Below are 14,015 nucleotides of genomic sequence, written 5' to 3'. Positions count from 1 at the left end.
GTGTGTGTGTGGTTTAACTGGGAGCAGTGTTGCTTGTACAGTCTCACAGCTGTAGGGAGGAATGACCTGAGAAATTGCTCCTTCACACACTTTGGGTGAAGGAGTCTGTCGCTGAAGGAACTGCGGTCAGAATTGTGATATAAAAACAGATAGATAGATAGATAGATAGATAGATAGATAGATAGATAGATAGATAGATAGATAGATAGATAGATAGATAGATAGATAGATAGATAGATAGATAGATAGATAGATAGATAGATAGATAGATAGATAGATAGATAGATACCTCTGTGGTGTGATCAGGATCCACTAGATCTGCACGTGTGGCTTCTCCACCTATAAATTCCTCAAATCCCTCGTCTTCCTCCACATCTAACTGGGATGTCTCCTCATAATTAGGGTGCATGTTTTATAGGGGCTCATTTTTCTGCCTTAGAAAGAACTTTATTCTAATGAGCTCCCAAGAAAAATACCAAGCAAGAGATTTTATCAGATAATGTAAACTATAATAGTAATAATAATAATAACAATAATAATAATAATGATACAGACACTTTCATTAGAAATGCAGTTTTATTCACATAATTCTGAAAACACAGCACTTTAGCAGGCATTATATTTATCCTAAATTTCCATTTATCCTCACAGCTCTTACAGCTATTCAATTATTATATAATAAACTTTGACACTTTTATATATACATGTACTGTATATATACATATACTTGCATGGGATAATAATTCAGGAATTATGCCCATCAATGTTCAGAGGAGTGAACTGGATATAGGCTAAGGCTCAACTTTTCATCTTCACTTCAGAGTGAGCATGACATATAAGGATGATAAGAGTAAAAAAAGAAGAAGAGTAGAACGCTTTTAAAAGGCAGAAGTTTGTCAAATAATTCCTCCTTAACATGTTGGAGCAGCACTTTACCTTTAATCCCAACTCTACAGTTTCTGAGGGAGGCTATATTTTGTATTTGACAGCTAAAATCCAGCAATTATTTAAACTTTCCTGATTGCACAATAAGTTTGTGCGTAGCAGAGAAACACTTAAACATCTTAAGTAACATTAGACGGGTAATACTGTTGTTGTAAATGCAGTTGATAAAAAGAAAAACCTCAGTTAGGTCACTTGCAGCCGGTTTCTGCTGCCTGTAAAAAAAAAAAAATAGTTTGTACAGTTCAAACAAAACCCTTCACTGCACTTCACTACCCCTCTGCTTCTCCTTCTCGCACTCTTTCTCCTTTTCTCGCCTCATGGTTGCTTTGGCAACGGCCTCGTCGAAACAAATGCTCAGGGGACTGTTTCTGGCCGCCGGGTCCCTCGTGGCGCCTTCGTCCCCGTCCCTCCTCCTCTCCTTGTCTGGGATCCCCAGCAGGTCCTTTTTCCCCCTTCCCTCGTCCGTCTCCACGTCTCCGTCTTTCTCCTTCTGTTCTCCTCCTTCTGTCGAGGCTTTGGCGGCCTCCCTCCTCTCTCGTTCATGCTGCTGCCGGATGGTCAGGGCGGTCATTTTGCAGTGTTGCGGCTTCGGCGGCACGACCGGCACCGCTTTAACTTGGTAAACTTTCATTGGAGATTGTTTGGTGATGACCAGCTTCCTTCCAACTCCTCCTGGGCTCTCCTCCCACTTCCTGCCCTCATTTGACTCTTTCATATCAGACTTGACCTCTTTTAGTCGTTTATCCTTTTCGTGAACGCTCGGCGGTAATGCAGAGCGCTCATTAGCTTTGTCCTTGTTCTCTTTTTGTTCCACTTCTTCTCGTTCGTGATCCTTTGCTCCTTCATTAAGTACTACTACTAATTCACTTTTCTTAGGTAAGTCAGTCTCTTTTTCCTCAAACTCTTGCTGCGTCTCTGCGTCCTTGCGCCCTGCGTGCTTCTCTTGAGTCATCTCCCTCGGTTCCTCCACAACGTCTATTTTATCTTCTGTTTTGTTCATCATTTCTTCCTCAACCTCAACCACTTTCTCTCCTGAAACCATTGCTGTCTCATCTACATCCTCTACCACATTAACCTCCCTGTCGACGCCTTCTTCGACACCCTTCCTCTCACCCTGCGTACTTTCTTCATCCTCAATCACTTCACACACAACCTCCTGAAGTTCATCCCACATATTGGAGATTGTTCTACAAAGTGTTTTGTCCTGCTCTTTGCCTTGATCCTCCTCCATCTTTTCTTCAGGTTTTTTGTCAGCTATCTCTCCGCTTTCTTTTATTTCCACATCCAAAGCTGTCTCAGATCTGCTTTCCTTTCTTTCTCTTTCTTGACATATGTCCTCTATCTCCTTATCTAACTCCATCTCCTCTACCTCCTCTTCCTCTCCCCCTTCCTTTTCCCCCGTGACACAGGAATCAAACTGATCTGTTGCCATTTCGGAAAAGTCTCTGGACTCGGCTGAATCATCAGCACAAGAATCTGCGTCACCAGGTGGATAATCACTGTAAAGATTATCAACCACTTCCTTCCCTTCTTCTTCAACCTTCATGTCAGCCATAGTGCTAAATTCGTCAGCGTCGTCATCCAACGGCGGTGGAAACTCTGAAGGGAGAGGTTCTACTTCGTCGCAGTGAGCATCCGTCACAGTGCTGAGGTATACCTCTGTCGCTCCGCTGCAGGTGGATGACAGGTAGAAACAGTTTAGACATTAACTGTTAAAAAACAACATGAAGAAAAAGTTACTGTGCTTTTCAGATGATTGGGTTCAAAGAAGGTTCTGTTTTAAGTGTGTTGATTTGGGCAAAAATCCAAAATTCTTCTATGTTGAGCTACATAAAACAAGATCTACTTTTTTAAATGTTATGCACTGCTTAGCTTTATTAAAGCTACTGTGAATCTACATTTTATGTAATTTAGCATGTTTCAAAATCCTCTGATGGCACAGTTTAATCCGGGTGTAAACTGGTGCAGTCGTTGTGTTGCCTTCAGTCCAAATGTATGGGGGTAAAGGACAAACGGTGTCTCTTTTGGTACTACAACTGACAAGCACCGAAGATGGACATTTTCAAATTTCACACAGTGCAGTAACCACTTTGGCCACAACTGAACAGCAGCACAAGTAGAGAGGAATCATAATGTAAGCAAACGACTAGTCATAATATATTAGCTAATGTTTGCTGAGAGTAATCAACATCATAAGCTGCTTATTATGAATTTAAAGCTTATGAATTGATTTTTTTTTATTTGTAAGAGGATGATGTGTTATTTCTTCTTTCAAAAGTTAAATAGTCCGTCTTTATACCTGCATTCATATTTTTTTAGCCAATTGGGGGAAATGCAACAAGCAACACAACACTGGGATATTATCACTTTATAAGGTTCATTTGGGGATTATGTTTACATTTACGTATCAAGCAGATGTGGTGAAACGTTAAAACATCAGCATTCATTTAGAGTTGTGTTGTGTCCACATGAATGTATGTCGAATATTCACGCTTCTTATAGTTATCCTAGCAATATTTTGGTCTTCTGTGTGAATCATCTGGCTCTTTAGCTGCTAGACTTTCTTCACTAGCCAGTCACTATCTTTGTGAGTATGTAACATTAGTCCGACTCAGTGCAAATCCACCAGCAGTGGAAAGCCTACATGGCAGACATCAGACCTACTATAATTCCTCAAATCTTATCATTACATTTTAGTAATTGAGACCATAATGACTCAATGAAAAAAATTAAATATATGAACAGTATTTCTAGAGGGAAGTTGATGCTTTTTGAATGGGAGCCAGTTGCAGCATCTAGTGGTACATATTGCACTTTAAGGCACGTCCACATTGGCTTCAACCTCAAGTTGCGGTAGCTGCTCGGTGTGGTCAGATGATAATTGAGCCGTGTGGTCAAATGATAATTTGTTAGTCACTATGGTCACTGAACTTATGACATTACACGTTGTCATTTGTGTCATTGTTCATTTAAAAACACTGAGTAGTGCAGCTTTAATGATGAATACTTCCATCAGTAAAGCCAAGGTCTGATAGAAATATTTTATATATGTTATGACATGTGTTATGTAAGAAAAAAGATTTGATATAAGAATAAGTTTCACCTTTGCATATTCTCCTCTGGTTGGTGTCCTCCCTGGTTAAATGTATCTTCCTCTTCCTCTTCCTTCTTCGTTGCGTCCTCTCTCTCCTGTCCATCTTTATCTCCTTCAGCTTCTTCCTCTTCTTCATCTTTCTCTTCTCCTTGCTTCTGATTTCCAGCGGTTGGCTCTTTACAGGCAGAAGATTCAGTCTGCAACGGCTCAGCTTTTCTTTTTGAATCATCTGAAAGTCGATTGAAACCGAGACTGTCTGTGTCCAACTCGCTATGATTGTTTAGAAAGAAATCGGCAGGAAGGCTTTTCATATACATGCTCTCATCCTCATCACTACTGCAAACACTTTCATCAGAGTATTCCTCTCCTGTCCACCCATCCTGTGGTTCAATGATAGGTGAGACCATGTAAGGCAAACTGAGGGATTTAGTGTGTCTGTTGTCCAAATCGAGGCTGATTGGCCTGTGTGGCTTAAGCTGGTGTGTTTCTTTGGGGTCTGGCAGAGGATGATTGGAAGCCTGAGCTTGCTCCATGTCTTCATAGTCATCATCGTAGTAAGACGGAGGTTCGACGGAGAACTCGTTCACCTTCAGAGGTAAAAAGAGACAGAGAGTGGACAACAGTGAAGAGAAAAGGTTGAAATTCTTGGATAGTATTAATAAAAACAGTGTGTTCTCATTAATGCTTCATCCTAGCTTCCTGATATTTCAAATGATAGTAATTTAAAGTATATTTTGTTCCTTTCCTCAAACACTAAAAAGCACACCATCATCTACATATAAAACCACACATACCTGAGAGGAGACGTTGAGGCAGTCCAAGTGGTCCAGAAATTCAAAGTTATCTTGAACGTAGCCGTACAGCTCCTGGTTCTCCCCCTCCATCTCTGTAGAGTTGAGGACATCACAACCTTCATACGGACTCTCATCCTCAACGTGCGTCTCCTGTGACTGAATATCAGACGACCTCACCCCTTTCATCACTGTGAATGATACAATACAGGTTTAGATGAGAAGGTTAGCTAATGTTAGTAATGTCCATGTAGTGCAAAAATACTTGCAACAGAATTAGCTGCAAAGACGAACTTGTTAAAAAGGAACTTTAGATGTTTTAGATGTGTAATGGTCACTATCACACTAGTAAGTGCAATATTACAATGTGCCTTCACATTTAGCTGTATTTGCTTTTAATAGAAAATCTAGTTTTTGTACTAATTTATTTAGTATTAAATTATGTCGTCCAACCACCGCTAAAGAGTTTTTATATAGTCAAAGCCTACAGAGCTGCGATGCAATAATGGAGGATAATGGCGTACATTTTCGGACAGGGCATTTATGGTGTTGCATTTAGTTACATGCACAAAAAGGAACAGAAATACTTGTTTGAAAACTGAAAGTCTGAGTGAGAACAAACTTGCCCACTTCCTGACCATCACACTCTCAGCCAATCACTGCACACAGTAGATAACTGATTGTTAGTTTCGGAGAGTATGCAAAGTACTGGACAAAGGCACTTTTTGACTTGGTAATAGAGCTAAACAGGGGCGCCATGAGGGGGTGAAAAGTTAGGACGATTGTAAGGGTCCGTGACTGACAGGGGCCCTAAAAAAATATTAGAACAATAGTTATTTTTTTAAATTAACATATCATCATTAATAAACATTGATAGAACATTTTATTTACAATGTACTCATTAAACTAATGCTTTATTTTTCTTGTTTCTGGCAACATCCAAAGCATGTGTATTGCCAAAACGCCACCCTCTTGCTAGCAGTGAATTGCGAGTGAGGAGCTTTACATGAGCTTGGTCTCAGAACAGCTTCATAAAATACAATCAGGGCTGCAAAAAATGACTCCACACGTAGAGGTGTGGTTACAACAATTGCGCATGTTTGGCATGGCCTATTGGTATGATATCTTTTCATGGGGCCCAAAATCTCTGACAGTGCCCCTGGAGCTAAATGAAAAGTCAGGGGATCACCAAAGTGATTACAGTTGATTCTGAAGGGGAAGATGAGCGTAAGCCATAAAATTCATGGAAATTGAGCCAATACTTTTGGGGGGAATTTTACTCAAAACTACAAGAAGAAGAGAAGTGACCCTCTGGGGACCATGAATGTCTTGCTATGTTCTCAAAGTGAATACTTTACTTGATTGACCAATGACTCAGATGAGATTTAAAAATAATCTATAGTTGCAGCACTAGTATTAAAGGAGATAAATAAAGATTATGGTACAATTACCCATGTATTCACTGTTATCATCACCATTGATGTCCTCATCCGCAGCATCTTCATCATTATCTCCCTCCACACTGGACATTCGGCTTTTGACTTGTTGCTCTCTGGAAGTACTTTGTCCAACTGGCACCGGCTTCGGTTTCCATTGTTCTCTCACCTCTTCTTCCTTCTCTTCTTCCTCCTCCTCCTCCTCCTCCTCCTCCTCTTCCTCCTCCTTCTCCTCCTCCTCCTCCTTCTCCTCCTCCGCCTCCTCCACCTCTTCCTCTTCCTCCGCCTCCTCCTTTTTCTCTCCACCCTTTTCCTCGCCGGCAACATTTGCCACAGTATCCCCTACTCCATCCACGACTCCCTCCCTGTCTTTTTCTTCCCCCTTGTGATTTTTGTCCTCTTCGACAACTTTCCTAACCTCTACGACCTTCCTTTCTGTTCTTCCGCTTTCCTGCCTCTCCACCTTCTCTCTTCCCTCTTTACCATCCCCTCTGTGTCCTCCGTCCTTATCCCTACCACGGAGGACGACCCTGGCGCCTCCGCCTCCACCTCCTTGCAGAACACCTAACGCCAGGTTAGAGGTGATATGGAGGGGCACTGTAACAATGGTAGGCCCTGTGATGTGCATAGCTGCTCTTTTGCCTGTTTTAGAAGTGAGTCCCGGAGATCTGGAACTGACAGTGTCGCAGTTTATGAGCGATAAACTGTCAGGGTCAAGTGCAGTATAGGTGCCCTGGGTCCCCGCACCCCCGCTTACTAGTCCTGTGCCCCTGCGGTACGTCACAGCATATTCGCTGCCACCCGTCGCACCAGCGTTAGTAGATACCGCAATATCTGAGCCAGACTGTGCGGCCGTGGTGACGAGGGGAGACATGTTGGTGGAAGGAGGGCGCTGGCCAGGACGTCTGGCTCCTGCAATATAAGAGACACATAAGACAATTTGATCTCGTTAAAAGTATGACTGTGAATCAGACAATGTATCTGCAAACAACGTTTAGATTTTTAGGATGAAGTACAACCAAAAAAATAATTGTCCCAGTGAATTAGTTGACAGTATGTTCTGCAAATGATTCAGGATAAAAGGTATATCGTCTTTGGACAGACAAATCAATTTTTCATTTATCAACAATTTGAGCAACACAATCAACACTGTATCAATCTCTGTTGTATGCTGGTGTAACAGAAGTTTCAGGCAAATATCTCAGAACCTAAAACACGTGAAAGGTTGAAACTCTTTAGTATGGACATTTATAGTACTTTCAGAAATGTTTGTGGTCACAAAATCAAAATGAAAGAAGAAGAAAGAAGAGAAGTACCTTCTGGGAAGGACGGGGAGCTGAGGGAATCCATGCTTCTCGCTGGTCTTAAAACAGGTCTTTCTTTCTCTACAAAGAAAAACAAGTGATTTTAAACCAGGAACCATTTTGTTTCTAGTTTTAGTTCTTTAGTTTTTTCTTGTATTAAATCCAACTGATTGCCCATTCATTAGCCTATAAGGCTGAAATTACCAGAGGCCACATGCCAACATAGAAATACTATTCTGTGTTCTCCTCTGCCAGAATAATAGGAAATTGGTTACACATATAAACTTGAATACGAGGTTTAGTTGAGGTTTTAATGTGTTATTGTCAGAAAGATGCACCTTTAGATGATTGTTTGTGCCTTCGCCTCGGGTCGGGGAATCGTCCTCCGATGTTAAAGATGGACATCCACTTCTTTCCTTTGAGAGATCCTTTCCTCCTGAAGCAAACACAGACATTCACATTCACAATTAATAAGAAAAATTCAATTGAGCAACTAGATTTTACCTTGGAGACTCAGAAAATACAATTACACAATGTGATGTCATTATGGTGCACATTTAAGGAATCTTTTAACACAAATATTATAAATGAATGAGATATTAAGAAGTTATCTAAGTGTGTGCATGGCAAACATTTAAAACACACATTTGGGATGCCACTTTCATCAAACCCTCCTGTATTTTACAACTGTGTCCACTCAGAGTTTTGGAAATGGTACCAGCCAGTAATGACTGACTTTTCACCCCTGGATGGATTCAGGGGGGTAAATCAAAGGTCTACTCACTTGTCAGTGCCTTCTATTATAGCGTGGTACGGTCGTATAGGGAGCGGACCGTCTCCTGGGCTGATGTTTCCAAAGTTGGCGGTAATGTGAGTGGGAACGCACTTTAAAGGCACCTCCTCCTGATTGGTCATCGCTGACGGGGAAGGGAGAGAATTTCTTCTTTCAGATGATACACCTAAATAAAGCAGATGTGCATGTGTAAAATGAATTTAAGTCTATGTAAATACCCCAAAAGTTACAGAGGTAAGACTATGTGTGTGTGTGTGTGTTTGTGTGTGTGTGTGTGTGTGTGTGTGTGTGCGTGTCAGTGTGTGTGTGTTTGTGTGAGTGTGTGTGTGTGTGTGTGTGAGTGTGTGTGTGTGTGTGTGTGTGTGTGTGTGTGTGTGTGCGCGTGTGTGTGCATGTTTACCTTGTTGAGGAAACAGCTGAGGGACGTGTGTGAGGATGAACTCCACCACGATGGACTGGACCCTGACCTCCATGAAGGCAGCCGTGCCGTTAAACCCTGTTGCCTCAATGTCCTTTGACCTTAACGTACAGATTGATTGATAAAATGATTGATATTGAAAAACAGAATAAAGAAAGAGGAGAAGAATGAAAGCATCAACTGATTTTATAATATCCACAAACCTGAGCAGATTAGGAGCCCAGACGATAGCCAGGTTCCTGGCGTGCATGTTGGTCTCGGCGGAGAACGAGGCCATTTTGACAAGATGACACATCAAAAACTCCAGAGTCCTGAAGGAAATAAGGAAATATGAGTTTTAGAGAATTCATGTAGTGCCTAAACCACTGAGTAAAAACAAGAAGAGAAAACAAGAATCACATGAGTAAAAAGCCTTAATGTTTACTGAATCATTAAGAATGATCACTTTCATGTCATACTTTGTTCCTTAAGCCAAAGTTAATAAAATCAAATGGAGTCTCAACTTAAATGTGTGTTGTATGTCTGGGATTACTGTAAAATAAGCATAAAAAATTGTAATGATTTCCCCAAATAGTCAACTTTGAACTTTTTTTTTTACATTTTACAGCTGTAAAAACATCCTACTGTATACACATTTCTTTTAGGTGGACTTGTCCTAACGTGACACCGAATATACAATAGAAATGCATCATATTTTTATTTTTGTGCAGCATTCAAACATGTTGCTGTATTCATCATATTCTATAAAATGTTCTCTTGGACCATAAAATAGTGATTGTGAATGTCTTTTTTTCCCATAAGATTAATCAAACGTTTATTAATGACTGATGGAGGAATTTATGAATGTGAATTAATGTAGAGACTAATTATGAGTCAGTATATGAACAGTATGTAAAGGTAAATGCTAACTTAATGCTGAATTACAAGACATACAATAAAGTGATGCACATGGCATTCAAGTTTTTAATTAGATTAAATGATGCAGACAGAAAAAGTAATACTGGATTTGAATATTTATCCAGCTTTGATGAAGCTCTGTTACAAGAATATGTAGAGTTAGAATATATACTTAATGTTAAAAATATCTTACTATGTTATGAATTGCTTGATGTTGCATGAAACTTCCTGTACTGCACCTTTACAGATTGTCCCAGCTGGCCTCTAAGCCTCCTTATCTCTAAATCTCTTAATCATAGTATCTGTTGTGAAGTGCTGGATGACACATAACTCCTGATATGTAGGCGGAGTAAATTGGTTTATTTTTAGTCTGGAGTGGGCAGGTTGAATATGGATGCTAATTTGTTTCCTCAATAGCGAGTGAAAGCTCAACAACCGATCTTGAATTAAAATAATGGAACAGATGTATTTTAGGATAAGGCATTGGGTGACATTAAATGGTTTCATTCATAGATATATTCATTCATTTATTCATTCAGAGGAGGAGGAAGAGGAGGAGGAGGAGGACTGCACCTGTAATGGAGTGCTGGCAGTTCTTTCAGCACATCTCTGATCTTCACCAGCCTTTCCTCCTCCAGCTGGATGGCCACGGCCTCCTGCAGGAGCACAGACATGTTAAGACAATTTATCACTTTTTCACCCCATTTTATCTTTTTAATGAGTGGATTTCAGTTTAATTGTTGGCACATTCATTGCAAAAAACACACTTAAGATGAAAAAAATGTCACTGGGGCATTATTCTAATTTATATGCATCATACTTTCTTTGCTCTGGAGGTTTTGTTTATACAATCAGGATCAGTCTATTACACTCTATGGACATACAGGAGTGTGTGTGTGTGTGGGGGGGGGGGGGGTTACTGTGTGAAGTGTATCGGAGCTACTTACAGCAAACTTGTCGTAGAGCTGATATGTGAGCAGAGGGTTTGGCAGCTCTCTGAAATACGCTTTACACAGAGAGCTGACACAGTGGATGTCCTGCAGGTACAAATCTTTGTTCATATCCGGATTATTGTCGCTCTCGAACTCACCCCTGTTTGTAGAGAAAGGGAAAATCACTTTAGAGCATGCTAATCCAACACACACAAACACACACACACACACACACAAAGCTGATGTGTATAAATGTATGTATATATGTGACAGCTTGCCTCAGTTTCTGTATGTTGGACGATACTCCGGACAACCTGTAGATCCCATCCACGATCCCATGATGCTCAACGAACTCACTGCAGCATTGTAAGACCAGAGGAACTGTGAGGAACAGCAAATGACTTCAATTATCAAAGGAACAATAACATGAGCTTGCATATGAAAATATAGGGGGAGTTCTTATGTATTTTGTGTGAATGTTTTAATGCAGATTATGTTAGTGTATTGCATGATTTGGGTATGATAAATGTGTCATATACAAAAAGATGAGAGGATGAAAATGATATTCTTGGTCAGTGTGATTTCTCTATCAGTGTGACTATTTTTCCTGAAATAGTTTCTGGAAATCGTCCCTGTTCAAGCATCATAATTGGATTGTGTCCCAAATATTGTATTGCATATTAACTGGATATTGTGTTCACTCTTCTGTAGTGTGTGGCGGATGTGATGAGCTTTCTCTATCGCTGCCCCCAAAACTGTGGAAATCTCTTCCTCCAGCCCATTTGATTCTCCCCCAGTCATCAAGACTTTCAAGAAACACCTAAAAACTTACTTTTACTCCCAAGCTTTTAACTGTGACTAACTGTCATTATGTACTCTATGATCATCTATTTTAATAATTGTTGTTGTTGTAATTTTTTAAATCATCATGCTGATTTCTTTTATTGTGTTTTTGATTTTTTGTGTGTTCTTCCTCTGTGTGAAGCACTTTAGATCAACTATGGTGTGTTTAAAGTGCTATATGAATAAAGTTGAAGTTGAAGTATATGTTGTTTTTATATTGTTGTAACAATATATAAATGTGTTTATGCTGCTCTCTTGGTCAGATCACCTGGTTAAATAAAGGATATAAGAATAAGAATAATGATCAAAAATGATTCTGCACTCTGCTGTCTCTTTCTTCATGGACGACTGAGGAAGACAGTTTGTGGTTTAAGAAGGTAGCAGTGTTATTTTTTGTCTTTTTGTTGCCAAGCAACTGAAAGAGAAGTTATGGGTATGCCTCCTGATAATTGCAAAATATCTCTATATCTATATAATATTTCATGTCAAGTTTGTATAATAACATGTATTACTAGATCAAAATGTGCAAGAGTTTAAGAACTGTGTCAAAATGATGTGAGACAAAACATGCACATATGTGTTTGAATACACACACTCATGACTCAGTGACCACTATGTTAGGGACACCTGTGCAATCGAATGCATTAAATACAAAAGCTGTCATAATTCTGCTTTTACGAAGCTTAAACAGTTTCAGTTTTTGTTGACAGTTTCAGAGAGGTGATAATTCCTCTTCATGTGTATTACTTTAGCATTTCATAAGTTCCTAAAAAAGTGCTCGACGAGTGTTTATAAAACTAAACATAGGTAAGAATTTTATAACATAAAAGATTTTTGTGAAAGGTTTTTTTTTGATGTAATGGAAAATGGAAAAGTGAAATGACAGGATGGACTGTTATAACATAAATGCTGCAAGACAAACTACAAATACTACACAGATATACACAGTATAATCTTTTGAAGTTTTGAGCAGACTCTGTGTCATTGATGCTGTGTGGTTTCAACCTTACATAATTGATCTTGTGTATCAAATAATATGGTAATAGCAAGTAACTCAGCAATTATAAATAAGAATAAATGATCTTTTACCAACTGTAGCTTGACCTTTCAGAGGATGTAGTTATAAAATATTCACAAGAACACATTTTGTGATGTCTATTTATATCTATACACATATGTAGGCCTGTATTATTAGGTTACTCTCATGTCCATGATTAGATAATGGTGTTTCTTTTGAGGTTTCTACTGAGGTGAAGAACATATAATGCTATTTATCTGTACTGCATGGTGTTTTTATATGTGTTGTCATGCCCATCAGTATAAGTCTGTTAAATAAGGTAAAAAACAATAGATTAAAACATGTTTAGGAGTGAAGGCTGTTCACTTACTCTCTTGAGAGGTGGCTGTCAGGTGCTCCAGCAGATCACATCCAAACACCTTATCTTTGTTCCCAACTTTTCTCCGAACTCTCCTCATCTCTTCCCACTTGCTGTGTCACCTCACATTCAGACCGGCTCGAGCTCTTTGTGACCGTCAGGCTCACTGACTGTTGGACTGTCTGTGTGGCAGCTGGATGCGTGACACCTTAACTCGGTTACTGTGAAACTGGCTTTGTGGAGCCGCTGCACATGTCAGAGATTTTGACCGTGCTGCTGTTATTTCCTTTTCTTCAGTGCATGTTGTCGGGTGCAGGTTGTTTCCTCTGTGCTCTGCGGTGCTTTTGGAGCTCATGTGTTGAAGCTGGAGTGTTAGGACATACTTTGGTTTGTCTCTCACGCTGCAAAAGGAGAACTGACAAAAGTGTTGTTTGAGAACACCAGCATCACACTGCAGTCAATAATATGCCCCAATAGCAAACAATAAATTGCATTGAATCCTCTGTGTGCATTATGTAGCTCTCCACTTCCCCCTGATGCACGCAATGCATTTTCGAATGAAAGGCCACACCCTTGCCCCTGAACTTCTCCTATTCAGTGAAGTAAGTATGAACATGTCACTCAAAGCACATCATAATGTTTCTCTGACTTTGGGGACCCTCTGAAACCTCTAATCTGAGCTCCAGCGTGAAGACCAGGTTCATTACAGGCCCAGTCTGTACTCCCTGCCGCATGTCATAGCCATTGCTTGTCCTCTTTTTGTAGCGGAAGTCAAGCACTCTTACAGCCTGAACCTATAGAGTCACACAGACAATCAAACTCACTCCCCATCCCCTCCATCTTACTGACACCTGCCGCTGCTCTCCTTTGTCCAACATCCCTCCCTATCTGTCCACTATTAGCAACGATTTCTAATGTAGAAACACGGTGAAGAAAAAACAAGTTAAAAAGCGAATACGAGTGTACCTACCTTCACTCTGCATCGGCACACAAGTAGCAGCATAAAATGATGACGCAAGAAACCACTAAACTTCCCCTGTCAACTTCCTGAGTGTCTCTCCTTCTCTTGTGCTTTCTCTCTGTATGTGGCTCACAGCTTTTTTGTTCTTTGCTGATTGGATAGGGAAATCAGTTCAGTGTATCTGTGCAGTGCATCTATTTCCCTAATGTGCTGTGTTTGTCTCTG

General features: G+C 40.1%; 1 protein-coding gene across 2 annotated transcripts; it reads right to left on the bottom strand.

Annotated features, from left to right (window-relative positions):
• Nucleotides 1–581: 581 nt before the first annotated feature.
• On the bottom strand, nucleotides 582–13,823 carry si:dkeyp-68b7.12 (rho GTPase-activating protein 30). 2 transcript variants are annotated; one of them, XM_062429519.1, is made up of 14 exons: nucleotides 13,800–13,823; nucleotides 12,842–13,244; nucleotides 10,889–10,991; nucleotides 10,626–10,770; nucleotides 10,252–10,334; nucleotides 8,985–9,092; nucleotides 8,764–8,882; nucleotides 8,355–8,529; nucleotides 7,909–8,006; nucleotides 7,583–7,651; nucleotides 6,282–7,178; nucleotides 4,834–5,021; nucleotides 4,049–4,626; nucleotides 582–2,615 (listed from the first exon to the last, which is right to left on the bottom strand). In XM_062429519.1, exons 2-14 carry the CDS (start codon nucleotides 12,927–12,929, stop codon nucleotides 1,202–1,204), a joined length of 4,065 nt encoding a protein of 1,354 aa, XP_062285503.1. In that variant the 5' UTR covers nucleotides 12,930–13,244; nucleotides 13,800–13,823; the 3' UTR covers nucleotides 582–1,201. The 2 variants fall into 2 exon arrangements, with proteins under 2 accessions (XP_062285503.1, XP_062285504.1); XM_062429520.1 differs by lacking the exons at nucleotides 10,889–10,991; nucleotides 12,842–13,244; nucleotides 13,800–13,823 and having other exon boundaries at nucleotides 8,355–8,487; nucleotides 10,626–10,754.
• Nucleotides 13,824–14,015: the final 192 nt, after the last annotated feature.

Source organism: Scomber scombrus, chromosome 11 (genome assembly GCF_963691925.1).
Source record: "Scomber scombrus chromosome 11, fScoSco1.1, whole genome shotgun sequence".
NCBI lineage: Eukaryota > Metazoa > Chordata > Actinopteri > Scombriformes > Scombridae > Scomber > Scomber scombrus.
The sequence above is the reverse complement of the archived record's forward strand: the minus strand, read 5'-3'. Positions and strand labels throughout refer to the sequence as shown.